The following is an 18,328-nucleotide window of genomic DNA, read 5'->3' on the forward strand; positions in this document are numbered from 1 at the left end:
TAGATGTTGTTTATTTTTCTGTGTAAGCACATTGAAAGAGATGTTTTACGACTTGGTAAATAAATGCTATTCTAACAATAATTATCTGAGCAGCATTGAGAGCAATTGGATAACACAATTTAAGTTATTCAAGACCATTTCCAAAACAAAACTATTCAAACCAAGTATAAGGACTTTCGGTTAAAGTAGAGTAGCTCCGATAACTGGACTGATGGAAACCGAAGGACGCACGTAACTCCAGCAGGTGGCAGTGATGCGACAAAAAGGATCCCGGCAAGCGGAGTCCTCACTGAAGAAGAAGAAGAAGAAGAAGAAGAAGAAGACGAGCTGACAATCTCCAAACGGTTGCGAAGCTGCCTGCATCCTCTGCCCCCCGAGCCAGGAACCGACGAGCGGAACCCGAGAAAAATGGCGTTCACATTCGCGGCCTTTTGTTACATGCTCGCGCTGCTGCTCACGGCCGCGCTTATCTTCTTCGCTATCTGGCATGTGAGTACACATCAGAGTGACTGTCGATGAGACCCCGGGCCTGCCACTCCAACGTCGCCGTTACAAGGGGGGGGAACTAGCGGTGAAGCTAACGCTAGCCCAGCTTTGTGGCTACATAGCGGGGACGTGTTGGGGGGTGGATCGGAGGGGATAACGTCTGTACAGAACGTATCCATGCCAACTGCACAGCATACGTAACGCGCAGCGCATCCGTTCTACAAGGCATAACACACGCAAGTTAGCTAACTAACAAGACATCACAGTCACTAAAACACATAACGTTCTTTCGTATTATCGTCATCCTCCTCCATTGTTCATCATTTTTATTGATCGTAGTCTGACTATCAGTCAAATAATCCATCGGGCTTGTCAAATGAGTGGCATGCAGCTACTAGCTGACCAGCGTGTTAGCAGGTTTAGCTAACGTCCAATCCGGAAACGACAAGCCGCTGCGTTTTACGGCTGTCCCCTGGTTGCCAGGACGTCCCTTTAGGTCCCAACACGCAACATGTCCAAGGACGTTAATTGCCAAAATGTCAGTGCACAATGTAGACTTTTAGGAAACGTATTCGTGACCCCAAAGAGGTATGTTAGTTACTTATGTTTAGCCCATATGAACAACTTGGTAGCTATAATGTCGTTTTGTATCATTCAGAATATTAGTGATCACACTTTACAATCAGACGTTAAATATTCGCTAACTGTGCAAACAGGACTTAACATGAACTTGATTTAATCGCTAAATTATTTCAATGCATTTTAAACATATTTTCCTAGCACTCTTTGAAATCTGGGGACTTGCTGCTTGTTTTTTTATGTCCTGTTTTTTGGACTGTTAGTCAAACAAAACATACATTTTAAACGCCACTCTTGGATGTGGGAATTTATATTAAACAGATCTTTTGTCATACTGAAGAATCATTTTTTTGCATGTTCATAAATTGAACATTACTGTTGAGCTGTTTTTTTGTAGATGTTTACATTGTGATGATCTTGTTCCCCCAGATAATAGCATTTGATGAGCTGAAGACTGATTACAAGAATCCTATAGATCAGTGTAACACTTTAAATCCGGTAAGTGACACCACTGAACCTGACGCACCTTCCTTGCCTCTTTGACTGCATGCAGAAATGCTCTAGTGAAGAGGTCTTTCATTTATTTTAGGATAATTTTGTCCGCCTATCTGTCTTTTTCAAATCATTTCTCTGCACTGTTATGCTAAATAACCTACCTGCCTGTTATTAATTCAGAGATCTTGTCAGCTGTCAAACTCTAACGCTTTTTGTTTTGCTTTTTCCTAATCTGCTTTTTTTGTGTACACTTGGTTAATGGCAAAAAGACAGTTGAAAAGGTCAAAAAGATTAAAAGAATCAAAATTGCAATAAAGGTTTGTACAAATCTTTAAAATGCCCGCTCAGTCCAACTCAGTTTGCAGTCTTGTCATTTTGCACGGAGAAGTGTTTGCAAACGTCTTTTCAGTTAACTAATCTCAAGAGTTGACGCCAAAGTTTCATTTGGGATTAGACCCCATCCTACCTATGCCTCGGGTCCTATAGTATATCGTTTTTTTTTTTTACTTTTGTGAGCCTTCTGACTGTTGTGGATTTTTTAAATATCCTATACTCTTTGTGCAGACTGTCAACTGGAATTTAAATCTGCCTTCTAGTGTCCTTTTAATAGCATGCGGTAAAGGAGCCACGTTGTGTCCAGTAGTCGACAACATAGCTGAGATGAGATTCCCAATGTTACTGATTATTGATGAAGCGTAGTCAACTGAAAAGACTTGCAAATGCTCAAAACATGCATGATCTTTATTGGAGCCTACCCTTTGTTTGCAAATGGTGTCAGTTACTGGTACATTAAATTCCCAGTGAACTCTGTGAGAAAACCTGGCTTAAGTATTATACAACAGAAACATGACACCAGGCACATCAACATAACAGTATTCAGAGTAGGATCAGGTGACTTTTTTGTTGCAAAGCTATTGAATAGTGGGTAATTTAAGCTGTGGACTTTGAAAATCAACCTTTAATCACGCAATTCCCCCTTTTCTATGGCAGCACACGCTGCAGTTTCATATTCAGCAGTTAGCAGAACTGAGTGAGTTAGCTGCGTGTTGGCGCTGACCCACATCGCCTGTGGTTTAGACCAGATGGCTGCAGAATCCACACAATCCAGCTCAGCAATATTTGGGGCCACTGATTGGTTAGTGATTTCAGGGGTAGGGGGAGATTCTCCATGATGCACTTTACTGTACTACCTGGCAGATTTGACCGTGGACAGTCTTCTTGTGTGTGGATTTTCAGCTCAGTTGGCACGTTTTCTTTTGTGCTGTGATCAGTTGTTTTTGTATTTGGCAGCACAGTGCAGGGAGTCAACACATTATAGCCCCTCCTCCTGAACGCCACTCACCTTTCCATCTGTGGGCTGCCCCCCCCCGGCCCAAACCATTCCGCCCACTGCTCTTTTATTTGAATGCATGGCTTCCATGTGGTGCCTCCATCTGCCCCCCTACCCCCCGCACCACCCTGTCCACCTGAGGCAGGCTGCTGCATCAACACTGCTAGTGCTCACAGCATGGTCCTACTCCAGTGTGTGTCTCTGTAAGTTTGCCCTCACTGCAAATATGTTGAGACATGCAGCTTTCGTCCAGAGCAAGTTGTTGATGCCTCACCCCCCTTTTATAATGATGCATGATGCACAACCAGAGTGGGAAATTAACCTTCTCTATTCAATAGACATAATGTCAAGTACATTTCTAAATTTCAACATCAACTGGCATGATTTACAGCAATAATAAGTTGGTGTTAAAGGCTCAATGGGACACATGATTTGACCACATTAGAGCGGCCATCTGTAGGTATCGCATAGACATGACTGGGAGATTTAAGTGGGGTCTTCCGCTCCTCAGTTTAGGTATCTTGGTGTTCAAATCATTTAGTCTTAGTTAATTATTCTCCCTGTTTATTGTTCCACATTGTGTCAGACCAGTGCCCAATAAAGCACTGTCCGTGTGGCGCCGACGGCTCATAGGGGACATTTTACTGCACATGTGATTACGTGTAGCAATTGGACTTTAAACTGGGCCTGATAGTGTGCCACAGTAGGCTTAACATGTGTATTTAGTAAATGCATTGTAATGAGCAGAATCTCACTAACTAGTTCTTCTAATTAGTTGAGGATCTGTTACTTCATGTTTTTTTTTTTCTAACCAGCTTTACTGTTATCTCTTATCTGGCTCCTTAAGTATTTTGTGTGGACAGTTAAAGAATTAGTCAGATAATCACAGTCACTGAATTACTATTCTGATACTCTACATTTGGATCTTTTTCAGCTGGTCCTCCCAGAATATCTCATCCATTTCTTCTTCTGTGTGATGTTCTTCTGTGCGGCCGAGTGGCTCACCCTGTGTCTCAACATACCACTGCTGGCTTATCACGTCTGGAGGTGAGTAGCTTGCGTAACATGATAGTGCTTTGTCCACGGATGGACATCTGTGTTGTACAGAGTGATTTGATTGAATGCACCACGTTGTTGCTGTGATGCAGGTATATGAGCAGACCAGTGATGAGCTGTCCAGGACTCTACGACCCAACAACCATCATGAATGCCGACATCCTGGCGTTCTGTCAAAAAGAAGGCTGGTGCAAACTGGCTTTCTACCTCCTGTCTTTCTTCTACTATCTCTATGGGTACGGATTCTTTATTTTTATTGGTATAAGCAATCGAGTGTTGTATGTATACTTTAAAAAAGGACTTCTATGGGCCTTTGAAGACCTTCTACGGTCTGGTAAAAACCAGACTTGTAAGATGGTTAATTTAATCCTGTGCTGCCACATTCGTTAAGATGAAAGTAAAAAGCTCAGACTGGGGCTGAGCGCTATGGCCAAAATTTCCAATCAAGGCATCTTGATTGATTCTGGCGGAATTGGAGTATTTATTTTCTTTAAGTAAACGTATTCATTCATTGATGCCGAAAAGGACGGCCGGTTCTAAAATCCACTTCACTAGTTATGTGTAGCAGATGGATTTTGTTCCTTTGGCAGAACCGAGGCAGGTGAACAGTTCAGGGGGCAGTTCACCTGTTCACCGCTTGAAACTAGCCTCCTCGCTAGCTTGTTAGCACGTTAAATGTTGTGGCTGCTAGTGTCACCGCCCAGCCCTAGCTAAGACCTAATATATGATCAAAGTATTGTCGTTTTGGAAGCTGCCTCAGTTCTGCCAAAGAAACAAAATCCATCTGCTACTCATTTACACATTTGATTTTATAACTAGTTAAGTGGATTTTAGAACGGTGTAACTCCTGGTCTTCATCTAAACTATGCTGCGCTTACTGTAACTTCATATTTACACGTGTAGCATTTGCAATATTGGCAAGAAAGTAAATAACTTTCCTTCAAATTTAACTGTAGCCACGTCATAATGTAAGTATTTAACTGGTCCTGCTTTCTGGTCCCGTTCACAGGATGATTTATGTTCTGGTGAGCTCTTAAACTGGAGATGAAGGATCAGGACCTGCGTGTACAGTCAACAACCAGACACTATGATCTTAGTCCTGGACCAGCTGGAGGCCACCAATAAGCAACACAAGACGCCATTTCATGCGGATGAACACTAAGCCCCCCCCCCCCATCCCCCTGTGCACATTTTGGAAACATTTAAGAGAATCTCAGCGCTATTGTTTAAATTTGATAGTAAAGGAGGACTGACATGTATTTTTTTTCTAATTGTGTGATTTAGATGCTTGGGATTTTTTCATCTTTTTCCAAACTTGAGTGTTTACAATTTTAAGATTGACATTTTCTGGTCTGCTTGATCTATGAGACTGAGCTGTGTGCTGAACTGCATTAGTTTTTCCTGTGAATTAGATTACAGCTCCATCAATACCTGCAGCGTGGTTCATTATCATAACCAAAACAAATAGGCTTCTGTTTTTGCTCAAAGATTTGAAGGGTCTTTTAGTGGACATTTTGGGGCTGAAGTGCATGGGTTGTTGTCACTTAGTGAAACGTGTAGCACAGGACAGACAATCGCTACCTGGTTGTCACATCGGTTTTAGAACTTTCTGATGTATTCTTTCCATACTTCAGGTTTATCCATCATCACATTTACTTGATGTAATCCCTGTTGAAAATCAATGGCAATATTTAAGTGTGAATCCAGAGTAGCCAGCAACGTATGACCTGTATTTCTGTAGAATTGCCCTCGCAGCTATCAATAAATTAGAAGGTAGACTCAACAGAATAATATCTTCAAGCTTAAAGGAAGCAGCACTTGTTAATCCCTTTGCTGAATATTGGGAGGGAACCGGTCGAATGTAACTCCTTTGTGCATCTTGTCATCTCCAAACCAAAATATTCTGCAGCATTAGGAGCTTAGTGTTTTATGCAATGATTTTACATTTATATTCTCCCAAGATATCAAACACTCAGCTCATTTCCACTCATGTTCTTTATAGACAAAACGATAGTATTTATTGCCATTTTAGAGTACATTTATCAGGGAAAGCTGTATAGTTATTTCCTCAGATAACAGTTTAATGTATTATATCATGCCAGAACTAGGTAAAAAAAAAACTTGATTATTTGAATCAAAATAAAAACTCAGTCAATTGACTAGAATGTTTTAGCTCAACCTTTTTAAAAAGGTTTTTAATCAACCATGTAAACGTATATAATTTAGAAATAATGTGGAGCAGGAAAGGAGACCTTCATTTAGCATCCTCAACCATAACACATTAATTTTAAATGTAATATCAATGCTAATAAACATCCCACAAGAATATCCTCATGTCTTTAATGCAACGAGAAAAAAAGCTATATATTAGAGTATTCTGTTAAAGTGCAATTAGAGAATACAATTACATATCACACACAATCAGCATCGCTGACAAATTACAAGGAATATTTTCTCGGCTCACTGATTTGGAGAGAAGTCACCGTGACACTGAACGCTCTGTGGAAACCGCCATGCTCTCTTGGAAGGTTGTGTACTTTTCACGAAACTCATGGAGGAAGTTGTATTGCTACGGAGAAAGTTAAATTAAAAAAGGTTTATAAAAAATTCAATAGTAAAGCACTTGCTTGCCATCACATTGGGTGTATTAATAAGTGCAATTTCGTTAAAAGGTTCCACTATAAGTGCTTTGTAGATGTATGAAATCTCAAATACCGGACTGGAGTAAAGTGTAAAGTAACAAGGACCACTTTTCCTCTGGTTTGTGCTTCTAGGCTGCTCTACAAACTTCATGCATCTGAAAGGGTCATTATTAGCTCCCAGTGAATTTACACAACTTCAAATATAATAGTTTTTATACTCCATTTCTGCTAATACAACCCCCCAAATGCTACATGCTGGTCCTTTAATAAATACATTTTGAGAACAGTGACAAAGATATTTTTAGAATGGCCATAGAATTAAGGATATATATAGTTCCGACATGTTAACACTTTCCTGTGGAACAACTATGTAACGAGGATACCATTTTATTAAATGACAGCAAAAATCATTTCTATTTTATAGCATTTCAGATTGATCTGTGATATGTTAATAACATAATATTACTGATAGGTTTGTTAGAAAATGGAACTCAAAAGAAAAACTAAGTTCACGTCGGTGGCTGGTAATCTAATGGAGCATTTGAACGACGATTTGGATTTTGATGGTGGACCATGTTTACTATAATAATGAACAAGAACATACTGACTAAATAAAACATTACTCAACAATTGTTCAGCGCCTTTTGAAAAAGTATAAAGTACAGCCAAAGAAGGAAGGGAAGCCACAACAACACTTCTAGAAAATAGCAACACTTCCTTAATGCAGCAGATTCAGAGAGGAGGGGAAGTGATCGCTCACCTTCACAGTTTGTATCGCTCCTCCTCCTCGGTGCTCCCTGAGGATTTCGATGGCTTTGTTGGCCGTCATTGTCAGCGAGAGCTGAAGCAGCAGACAGGCGGCGACTGCACACAGGACACATCCACGTGGTCAGAGCAGGGAAAGAAAGGGAGCGGACTGTTTTAACAGTGTTAACCTTTAACATGAACTGACATATTGAGAAAAAAAAAATTGATTTTGTTTGATGTGAACTTTCAAAGTAAAAGGATAAGGAAAATATTCTTACTCAATCCAGAGCGCCCCAGGCCTCCGTAGCAGCTGAAGAGGAAGGGAGATCTATGTATAAATGATCTCTCAACAGTCATTTAAACACCTTTTGATTACTTTGATGACGGAAGCCATTTTCTGTTTCAATTTTAACAAGAAGAAAGAGGACTTTTGAGACATTTTTTTGGATTCAAAAAGTCCACATGTGACTTACTGGATCACCGTCCTCCTGTTGTTCTGGAGGCTGACCTGCAGCTCCTCCAGGATCTGGCAGCACTGCTCCAGCTCAGGAGCGTCTCCGTCTGGAAAGGGCGCGTGGTGAACCGTGAAGCCCCGCTGGCGGTAGACCTCCAGCAGGGAGGGGACCCGGTACTTGTTAAGCTCTCCCCTGGTGCAGAAAATAAACACCTCCTGCACGCCCTGGTTCTGCAGCTCCTCTGTTGATGGGAAGGAAGCAAAGACAGACAACTGGTTGTTAAAGTTCTGGCCTTTCTCTCTGACAGGACTGGTTTCAACCAGATCGCTTTTGTGGCCCCTGCACATATCACTGTTTCTGGTTGTTGAGTCTTATAAAAGGTTTTTATTTAAAGACTTTCTTTGTCTTATGTGACGTGAAAATTGTTACCTTTGAATTCGAAAAAAACAAGCGATTTGTAGGCGCTTTATTGGCCTTAAGAAGTTTTTACAATTTTCCACATTTCCCTATTTTCTAAAATTATAGAGATCATAGGATTCAACAACTAAAATACAAATAATCAAGTGAATTGACAATCAATACAGTTATCAGTTGCAGCTGGCAGTTACAGTATGTGATTCTAAAATCCCAAATCCACTGGAATTGGGTATTTCAAAAGAAAAGAAAGAGGTCAACTTACCAACATCTCTTTCTAGACTCCTGCGGATGTCTTTGTATTTGCAACCTGAAATACGGTTAAATTAAATAAGAAAACGTTATTTTGCACAAAACCTTACAATAAAGTAAAAACAGCAACATGCACATCTACAAAAGACAAACTAGGACTTTACCTGGAAGTGCGCATATCCCAAGAAACTGCGAACACTCAACTATGGACAGAGGTAACCTAAAATATATAAACGTTCACATTTCACCATTTACCAGCAAACTGAGCCGCACTGATCCGTAAAGCTTTTGGGCCAAAACCACCGGGAAACTGCTAGAAACTCACCAGGAGATGTGGAAGGGCGTCAGCTGCTCGTCTCCAACATCCTCCTCTTCAGATGAAGAGTCAAACTCGCTTGTCCTCATGGCTTCAGCCCAAAAGACTGTTGAGACACTGGGACGGTACGAAATGTCCGTTTATGATTTTCAAGTCTCTGGAAGTTGATTCTGGGTGAAAGACAATGGAAGACAACACGAACTACTGTACTGTTCATTATATCACGATGCAAAAAATGTAAATCATCCTGTCGTAAAGCTGATCATATTCAGTTCGTGTTAAAGTAGTCATTTAGATGCTGATTTAACTTTCGAGGCAGGGAGTTTTTCGTTTTTTTTCTTAAAAAAAGCGTTTTCCCTGCAATGCACACAGTCATATTAGTTTCTACATGAGTCTAAACCATGCTGAGCTTTAAATAATAGACTATACCAGCAAGTAGCTAGGCTATAAACCTGTAACCTAACGTTACATGCTATGGCGGCTTAGCAGCTAGCCTTTAGCCTTTGGCCATTACCTGAGGTATTGCGATTCAGATTAAGGAAACATATCCTCCCAAATACACTTAGTGGCATGTTGCACGGAGACGCTTGCAGATAGCGATTAGCTAACGCTAGCTGTGCAACTTATCTGAGCGAATTAGCGACAAGGAGAACAAAAAGCTCAAATCCTTGTGTAACCATTACTAGAAAACAAGGTGGAGAGGTGTTTAGTATTACACATCTGTTCATATTTGACTACATTTACGATGTGTCTTTGTGTTATTTCTCACCAGTCACGGTCTCCTCTTGTCGACTGTTTTGACAGCTCCGTCAGCTGCTGCTACGATTTTAAAAACTCACTGAGACCAGCGACCAATCAGATTCAAGTACCGTCCATCTACCACGCCCCTCCACAAAACAAATTAGGCAGGCGTGCGCTTGATTTACTCTGCCGAATGACATGCACGGGCGGAGTGGACGAAGTGACCGGTGACAACATTTGTCAAAGTGAGAAACACATTTTTTATTGGGTTTTATTATGGTATTTTGAAAACGTGAATGAGGTCTAAATTCTAAATTCAAAAATGTATACAATACGACACGATATGTGTACATATATATGTATTCACAATCACATCCATAACTATAGATTTAATGTTGATGTTTTATGCATGAGTCATTGATTGATTTGCATGAGACACTTTAATTCTAATGGCTGATGTCAATGCAGTATTTTTTTCCAAAAGGATTTCCCTCATCATTCATGTAATCAGAGGAATTGCAGTGTATCTAATGCCGTCTCTTATCTATTGTTTGTGAGTGTGTTTAATTAATTGTTTCTTTAATCTTGTAAATATTTCACTCCATAAGAAATATAGAAAAACAAAAACTACTTTTTGGGCATCATGTTAATGTCAACTAATTAAATAAATAAAAGAAAAACTACATGTGTTGGTAAAGTTATAGTAAAGCAGAATATCGTTATAATGGGATACTAAAGTTGTATATGATTACCACAAATAGATGCTTCCGTTGGGGGGCATGATGTTTGTGTGGTCATAGAGCTGCTCACTGAGTGTCATGCGGGACATCTGCTGTCCCCACAGAGCAGCGAGACACCACACACGCGTCTCCAAACACAGCGAATGAGTGGAACCAAGTTTCTCCTCAGAAAAGGAAATACTGGAAATTTGAAGTCTGGATTCACAGTCTGGAAACTGGATCTTTTCAGATATCCGACTGCGCAACATCAAAGAGCTGTAACTGAGGTGAGTGTCCTTCCTTCTCGTCCTTTGGCTTCAGCACTCAACGCCTTTCATGTTTTGTGTTTAACTCTTTGATAATCGGGAAAACGCTAAAAACATGATTTTACTTTGGAAATATTTTAAAATGCTTGTAATCAGCAATTTATATCATAGCCTACAACAAAGGTGTGATTTATTCTCATTTAAAAGTGAGATAGACATTTGCTTGAATGGCTTCTGAACTGATTTTCTATCATGTTTTTGCAGTTTGAAACCAGAAGCTCTCACATATTCTTTGTTTTATTTATCCTTTTGCTGATCAGTGCCTGCCCTTCTGTCAGCAGGGATCTTGGCTGCTGCAGCCTTTCCCCCTGCAGGGCTGAGCTCTTTGGCTGGCTTGCCACTTCCTTAGCAGAGGGGCTGTTGGCAGGGGCAACATCTGAGCAGGTACCACAAACAAACAAGAATAGGATACAAAAAAGCATTACATCAAGTTAACAACGTTATTATCTCTTCTTGTAACTAATTGTAAAGGTGAAGAACAAATACTGTGCCTTTGGTCAAGAAGATGTAAAAGATTCACTTTACAGAACAACGACAGGGGGACTTTCCTGCTTTGTCTGTTGAGTGAATGCTGATCTTTGTTGACAGAATAACACCAGGGAACATGGTTTTATCTGCATGGGGGTCAATGACCAACTCAGCTGTGCTCTTCACAGTTCATCAGCTACACAAATACGTAACTGAAGATTATCAACTGGATGTTTGCAAACAGCCTTGTTTGTGTCTCTCCGATCAGGTCATGAAGCCTCAAGAGTCTGAGCTTGTCACTGAAATCTCCAAGGTATTCTGCAACCTTCCCTCATCAACCAGCCGGGCTTCACCGTGTATTAACAGCTCTTATCGTCCCCCAAATGTTTAGCAGCAGGTAGTAAAAGAAAGTAAATCACGTGTTCAACACTTGAATCCAGGATCCAAATAGTCTCGACCTTAACGTGATCGCTGCCACATTAAAGCGATCCCTCTAGACGTGCAAATGGCAAAAATGTTGTGTTCTTCTTAATGCGCCTTATTGAGTTTTGAAATAGTACATGACACCTGCTGTCCCCTCAGCTGCAATGCATGGTCTCGGAGCTGAAGACGGGGTTCACCAGCGCCCTGCAGGAGCTCAGCCAGATCCAACACGGAGACACAGACCTGAGGGAGGAGCTGCAGGAGAACAGGAGGAGCTGCCAGAGGAAAGCTCTCCGCCTGGAGGTGCTGGTCGAGTCTCTGAGGGTGAGGGTGAGGTCTCAGGTCAGCTTCGCTGTTGAGAGGATCTCATGGGAGAAGTTTGGATGCACTTCCTTTGCGTCTTGTCATCCTGCAGGAAGAACTCGGAGACATGCGGTGTCAGATCCTGCAGCTGTACAGGAACCGGGAGACGCCTCGGCAGGAGGGAAAGAGCTGCACATCTGTACACAGAGAAAGGTGAAAAAACAAGCATATGTACATTGCATAGCTTTACAAATAAGAAAAAAAAAACATTGTTCAGAAGACTGGGAACAAGCCTTTATCTCAAAATGTTGAAAACTTTTCCCACTTTTTAATTCATATATGAATTTCTATTGTCAGACTTTCATCTGAATTTACTTGAGACCGAAAGCTTTTGGCTCCTGTTAAGCACGGTTATTTCCACATTAAACAGAAATACTGGAAAAAAACTAAATGCATGTGAGAGGGACAGCTCACATGTTAAGGATTAAAAACTAAATGAACTAACTTGCCTTTCATATGTACGTTGTTCTTACACATCGGTATAACTCTTTGCTGGTTTGTGCAGTAAACTTCATTCAAATCAAAGTGTAAAGTGCAGAATAGAACACGAAAGTCTTCTTCACTCTTCTATGTGGGTGCAGGGAATCCACGCGTACGTGTTCACATTAATGTTGTCACCATTTTAAGAGGCAGACAGCAAACAATCGCTGTTCAGGCGAAATGCCGCATTTCCTTTTTTCCGACGGCGACGCGTGTAAAACCTGCAGAGACACATTTTTCCACCCGTCCACTCTCTCTCGCGCTCCGTAGTGACCCAGCAGAAGCGGCCTGTGAGCGGCGGCCTGCTCTGTCCAGAGGGAAAGTTCTGCTGCACTGCTTCCTGCAGGGCCTCAAAGCCGGGCTGAGCGAAGGCACAGGTGAGCCGCTGCAACAACCAAGTCAAACAAGATGGTTTCAAATGTCGCATTTGAAGCAAAAACCTCCAGCAGATCGAGTGAGTTCCTTCTATTTGCTGATGGAGCCACTTCTTGTGGTAACACATCTGGTAGATAAAAGATTTCTATTTGATTAAAACACTGAATTGGGCTCAGAGTTCAGCAGTCAGGATCTTTTTGTGCATCGGTCGTGGTACTGCAAATATATTTATATTGCTGTCTTTAGAAATGGATAGTAAACAGATTATAGATCTTTATTTAAATGAAAACCACTTTAGAGCAGCTACGTTTAGTTCGTCAGATTGGGGATTCAACTTGAGTCACATTTGTTTGTTGAAGCACATCTTCTTTCTTGCACAGATGCACGACATCAGGTGGCGATGCAACTTCTGCATTCAGAGTGGGAGTACGTGTCAACCTTAAACCAGCTGTATGAGAAATACAAGACACCACAAGCCCACCAGATGACCCTGGAGCCGTAGTAAGTGCTAAATAGAAAGCAACAGCACAGGTGTGTTCCACCTAAAGAAGCAGTCAATTCTTCCTTCTTGTCACATCTTCAAACACACATTCTTTGAAGCAGGCTTTGAATATTTGGACTTTGGCTTAAACTTGTATTTGCAATCAAAACCCTTGTTTCATTTGTGTCGTGATTCAGTCAGACATATCTGAAGTTTGTGGAGCAGCTGTTACAGCGACATCTGCTCTTCAGAAACACCCTGCAGGAGCGATTAACTGCTGAACACTGGAAGTCTGTGGTTGGCGACATCCTGGTGCAGCTTATCGGACAAAACGATGTAAGTTGGTGCACTTTTAAAAGGAAATGATGGGTGTCCATTTCACTGGAAAGAAATCGAGGAAGCTCACGACTGCTTTGACCTTGGTCGTCCAGGCAGCGTTTTCGGATATGTACCTCGGATACACAACTACCCTGTCATCCTTCCTCTCGATGGAGTTCAACAGACTAAACCACTCTGAGAAAACGCAGGTATTTGAAGTCATAAGCGGCATCAATATTCAGTCAAACAAAAGTACCCGAGAGAGCCGACACGCTGGTCTCCTGTCATCATTCAACAGACCGGCCAGATGGACAAAGAGGAAATGAGGCTGCTCTACCTGCTGTTGGCGCCGGTCTCTCGCATCCACGGCTACCTGAGCCACATTCAGGTGAGTCAGCAGCCGCAGGGAGGCCAGAGAGTAGAGCCACGGCTCGACGAGATGCCACACTGCAGCTCATCACTGGACCCAGGAAGCTCTGAAATGGGAACATCTGAAAAAGACCAGAACAATGATTCAGAGTGGAAAATAAACCACTGAGGATGTTCCCTGGAGGATAGTTGAAGATTATGAAAGTTATTACAAAACAAACCAAAACAGTCAGTTAGTGGTGCTACAGGTCAAATACATCTAGTCAACAGGTAGTTATTTGAAATAAAGTTAAACTCACACTTGTTTCTTTATTTTTCCCCTGTTTTCCTTCTGCAGAACTTGCTGCAGTGGACGGTTAAAGAGCATCCTGATTGCAGCCTCCTGCTGGGGACCGAGCGGGCGCTGAGGAGCATTTTGTCCCGATGTCATGTGATCCTGGAGGAAGACGTCCGGTGGGAGGAGGGAGAAGGAGGTGGACAAAGGTCAGGGCAAGAAAAAGAGTAGCAGATTCAGAGATGATCTCTTTAACAGATTCATGTTGATGTTTGTATTGCTGTTGTTTCGGGTGCTTTAATAAGTTCATATTGCATGACAGCAGCTGCTCTGATGCTGTTGCTGGCGGTTCTTCTGCAAAGTGCTGCACAGGGAGCCCGCGGACCACAGAGTCTGCAGCTCATGGGTGAGTGTCGCCCCCTGCTGGCTTCAGTCAGCACCGCGAGCAAGAGAAAGACGCTGAAGGAGTTGGCAGTTTCACCATTTGTATCAAAAGAACATCAGATTCTCAGTTTGCTGCTACGGAAACCTCCCCCCTCCTTCCCACAGAGACGTCAGTAATGGAGTCCCCGGGGGTCACTCCATGCGTCTGGAGTGCTGGTCCTGCAGCCCAGTGAGGAGGAAGGGCTGCGGAAGAGAGCTGACCCTCCTGGACCAGCCGGCCCGAGACTGCGGACACGCCTGCTGCTCCCTCCTCACCCCCGACGCCGCGGCGTGGGGCGACAACAGCGACTCGGGGCAGGGCACCTACAGCCAGCTCACGGGCCAGGCCCCCAACGGGCCGGAGGCCCCCCGGGCCCGCCGCGGCCCCGAGGACCGCGAGACGGACCAAGACGACACCTCGGCCTTCGACTACTCCTCCGTCACCTCCTGCAGCCCCGACGCCACCCTGCGCAGGGAGACGACGGGCAGCGACACCGGCGAGGACGAGGAGGAGGACAGCGAGGTGCCGGTGCTGCTGAGGCCCTCGTACGGCCAGCAGCAGCAGCCCAGGGAGAGGACGGTGTGTCTGCGCTGGCAGATCCCCAGATTAACGCCTCACCCTCCTCTGAGAAACGCCGCGGGGCCGCGCGCGGACGGGCCGGCGCCGTGCCTCGCCAGCGCCCGCGGGAAGAGGCTGGTCAATGTCAGGACGGGGTCACCTCCTTTACATCCCAAAAGTGCCTTCAGGCCCATCTGGGATGACCCCTCCAAACAGGTATCCGTCTTCTTGTTACACCGAGCTGTGCGTGTGTCACAATCCCAGCGTCCTCTGTGCCAGTGTGGTACCATGTGAATATTACCCACAAAGCACAGAGCCAGAGCTACACAGACCTCCCAAATGTCTTATATTGAAACGTCACTTTGGTCCTCGAAGCAGACCTGCACAGCACACGGACAACCATTTTCAGAAACAAAGCACAGAACATCAGGGAATTATTGAAATCAACTAAAAATGCAACTTAAAAAAGCATCTTGGTTACCTTTAGAGTCTTTTCAAAGCTCCTCCAGAGCACTGAGGACATGGGGCCGTCAATGGAGTTGAATATGCTTAATATGAATATATATATATATATGTATGTGAATGTTTCATTTTCTTCAATCAAATGCTCCCATGTTTTCCTGTCAAACCTGCGCAGTCGTGTTAATGAGTCATTTAAAGCTGTCCTTTATTCACACCCACATGACTCCATGTACCAGGCTGATGCAGCTCCAGAGAAAGACAACAGACAAGGCTTCATACCAATTCAAACCCCAGTGAGGCAAAGACTCCCCAATTTCAACCCCAGTAGAGAGAATCGGAGGTGAGGACCATCATTAACTGGGATGGTGACAGAGCTGGAGAGGCTCAGGGATAGTAAACAGAAAACATGGGGAAAAAAACTAAAGCATCAATGCAGATACTGTAAATATTTAAAGAGAATTGAATGAGCTGAATCTACTTTTACTCATTTCTTCTCCCATCTCTTTAGACCGGGCCTGTCCCAGCACAGAGGAAACCATGCAGCAGGACTGTGGGAGGACAGTGAGGACAGCGAGGGTCCCTGCAGCACCGTTTGACCCCCTGCGGAGACCAGAGGGCGATCGACGGGAAAAAAACAAACTGTTGCAAACAAACGTTGAGGTTTCAAACAGGAGCCTGAATTTAGATCAAAAGGGAAATTGTGTGTGTGTGTGTGTGTGTGTGTGTATATGAATGCAGCCATTTCTCCACTGAACTAACATTGAGCTGATGGAATGGTAGTTGCATATGCATACACAGAAAGCAAATACTTCATTTCACTTCATAATGGAGGGCAAACTACTTTCAAAACTTCTAATCTTTTCAACTTGCCAACAAAAGCTTTTGCAAAATGCAGAATTTTCAGTAAAATAGAAAAAAAAAACGAGTAGAGAAATGAGTAGTTCAGTACAAAATAAGACTGGGTGATTTATTAATCTCATGAAGACCATTAATACAAAGCAGTTAAAAGGCCACATACCATCAAATAAACCGACTGCTGGATCAAGCTGTTACAGTGCCACTGGAGGAAAACCATTGTTTTATTCTGTCAGGGCTGGGGTTAAAAACAACGACAATGACAAACAAACACAGTAAACAAAAAGATGAATTTGGCTAAATTAACCCCACCACCAATACTGGCTTGGGAAACTTGGAAAATGGACAAAACACGAGTGAAGACAGTGAAGTTATTTGATTTCAGCTGTCGAATTAAGTCATCCAACACTCCCCTTTTAACTCGAGTCAGAGCAGAAGTTTAATAATCCACCATTTTGCACAAAATACAGCGAGACAAAGAGGTAAAAGGGCACAAGATTATTCTCTAATTTTGCTGAAATCCTGTTTGTGGTTGTGTTATCCTCAGCTGTTTGCGTCTTGTGGATAAAAGACAGGTGGTCGACTTACTTGTAGAAAGGGAGTTTGAACAGTTGCATAGGACCACTGCATTTACTCACATGACCTATCAACTGTGGCTCTTCAACAGTACAGCCTAAAGTGCACAAAGTGTGTTTCCCAGAAAAAGAAAGAGTCCAATTCTTCACTTTTCTCATACTCAATACTTGCAGCTGAATATAAGTATTTGTGTATTCAACTGCAACTTTAATACAATCCCAACCAGTTTACTGAATGTTAGCATTAACAAATCGTTCAAAAGGAGAAAAGGCATTTAGTAGGACGTACAAAGTGAAGCACACGTCTAAGTAAGTGCTTGGCATACTGAACTATAGATTTATTTCATTGCTTTAAAACAGCTAAGGGGCAGGGGAGAAAATGACTTTCCTCAGTTAATACTCCCAGTGTTTCAACTGGAGATTGTCTGTAAGTAAGTTAGTGACAGTGACCGTTTTTTTTTGTGGTTTTTTTTTTTTTATCCGACTGTAGCAGCATTCGATTATTAGGCAATATTTGACTGAACAGATGCGGATAAGGGTACAATACAACGGGGAAAAAACTTGCCACTTTATACAAATTATTTAGTTAGTGTATACATGTTATATATACACAGTATCCACAAACATGTACAATTTCATAGTGTATAGCTTTGTTCTAAACATTACAAAGGCAACTTTATTTTTTAGCATTTTAGACACCATTTGCTTATTTCTGTAAAGTAGAAAATAAAATAAAAAGGCACATCTGAGCATGATGCATGGATTATTTCAGTCTTTCCAAAGTGAAACAAAATGTTTTCAAGCAGAAAAAAAGAGACAGAAAGAAGAAGTTTGGTTAAAAAGTTCCTCTTTTTCATGTTTTTTTTTTTCAGTTTTTCTTTAGGTATTTCGGTCAGCCACTGGGGGGAGCTGAGCCAGCTCCTACTGGAGATTGCGTGCTTCCAGTGCCGATATTCAATACCTATGAGAAAGAGTTGGTCATGGGGGGCGGGAGGCTTTCAGGGAAGAGCACAGTGTCAAGACAGCAGCGCAGCGCGTCTGCAAGGGGATCGGTAGAGGAGGGGGACGAGCGTCCTCCCCGCTGAGGGGCGGTTTCAATAGTCTGATCGAAACCTGCCGACTCGGCCCCAACTCGATGTGCAAATGGAGTGTTCTCGGCTCTCGCCGTCCCATCCGGGCCAAGAGGACCGGAGCCTGGGGGGGGGGGGGGGTCAGAGGTCACCGCCGTTGGATTCGTAAAGGCAACAATTTGTGCCCGCAGAGAGGCCTGTCTTCAGATTTAAAAAAAACAAACAAAGAGTGGAGACAGTTGACCTGCGTCTATAGTCACAGTGTACAGTGGAGA

At 42.8% G+C, this 18,328-nt stretch overlaps 3 protein-coding genes across 9 annotated transcripts; 2 read left to right on the forward strand and 1 right to left on the reverse strand.

Moving 5' to 3' along the window:
• The first annotated feature begins 290 nt into the window (after positions 1 to 290).
• cnih1 (cornichon family AMPA receptor auxiliary protein 1) lies at positions 291 to 7,220 on the forward strand. Of its 2 annotated transcripts, XM_037487389.2 has the most exons (6): positions 291 to 489; positions 1,495 to 1,563; positions 1,830 to 1,877; positions 3,825 to 3,937; positions 4,039 to 4,182; positions 4,956 to 7,220. In XM_037487389.2, exons 1-6 carry the CDS (start codon positions 409 to 411, stop codon positions 4,981 to 4,983), a joined length of 483 nt encoding a protein of 160 aa, XP_037343286.1. In that variant the 5' UTR covers positions 291 to 408; the 3' UTR covers positions 4,984 to 7,220. The 2 variants fall into 2 exon arrangements, with proteins under 2 accessions (XP_037343286.1, XP_037343288.1); XM_037487391.2 differs by lacking the exon at positions 1,830 to 1,877 and having other exon boundaries at positions 294 to 489.
• Positions 6,271 to 9,621, reverse strand: cdkn3 (cyclin dependent kinase inhibitor 3). Of its 2 annotated transcripts, none has more exons than XM_037487388.2 (8): positions 9,542 to 9,621; positions 8,782 to 8,878; positions 8,621 to 8,676; positions 8,470 to 8,514; positions 7,809 to 8,031; positions 7,614 to 7,645; positions 7,349 to 7,452; positions 6,271 to 6,515 (listed from the first exon to the last, which is right to left on the reverse strand). In XM_037487388.2, the coding sequence occupies exons 2-8, from the start codon at positions 8,859 to 8,861 to the stop codon at positions 6,426 to 6,428; spliced, it is 630 nt and encodes a 209-aa protein (XP_037343285.1). In that variant the 5' UTR covers positions 8,862 to 8,878; positions 9,542 to 9,621; the 3' UTR covers positions 6,271 to 6,425. The 2 variants fall into 2 exon arrangements, with proteins under 2 accessions (XP_037343285.1, XP_037343284.1); XM_037487387.2 differs by having other exon boundaries at positions 8,782 to 8,942; positions 9,542 to 9,608.
• Positions 9,622 to 9,702: 81 nt separating this feature from the next.
• Positions 9,703 to 16,638, forward strand: si:ch211-67f24.7 (uncharacterized). Of its 5 annotated transcripts, XM_037487383.2 has the most exons (16): positions 9,703 to 9,758; positions 10,358 to 10,519; positions 10,840 to 10,942; positions 11,295 to 11,339; positions 11,609 to 11,779; positions 11,865 to 11,965; positions 12,563 to 12,669; positions 13,048 to 13,168; positions 13,346 to 13,484; positions 13,580 to 13,675; positions 13,765 to 13,854; positions 14,173 to 14,318; positions 14,432 to 14,515; positions 14,659 to 15,307; positions 15,790 to 15,893; positions 16,062 to 16,638. In XM_037487383.2, exons 4-16 carry the CDS (start codon positions 11,298 to 11,300, stop codon positions 16,147 to 16,149), a joined length of 1,938 nt encoding a protein of 645 aa, XP_037343280.2. In that variant the 5' UTR covers positions 9,703 to 9,758; positions 10,358 to 10,519; positions 10,840 to 10,942; positions 11,295 to 11,297; the 3' UTR covers positions 16,150 to 16,638. The 5 variants fall into 5 exon arrangements, with proteins under 5 accessions (XP_037343280.2, XP_037343281.2, XP_062413123.1 ...); XM_037487384.2 differs by lacking the exon at positions 9,703 to 9,758 and having other exon boundaries at positions 10,298 to 10,519; positions 10,819 to 10,942; XM_062557139.1 differs by lacking the exon at positions 9,703 to 9,758 and having other exon boundaries at positions 10,298 to 10,519.
• Positions 16,639 to 18,328: the final 1,690 nt, after the last annotated feature.

The sequence above is a fragment of the Pungitius pungitius genome, chromosome 14 (genome assembly GCF_949316345.1).
Source record: "Pungitius pungitius chromosome 14, fPunPun2.1, whole genome shotgun sequence".
In the NCBI taxonomy this organism is placed as follows: domain Eukaryota; kingdom Metazoa; phylum Chordata; class Actinopteri; order Perciformes; family Gasterosteidae; genus Pungitius; species Pungitius pungitius.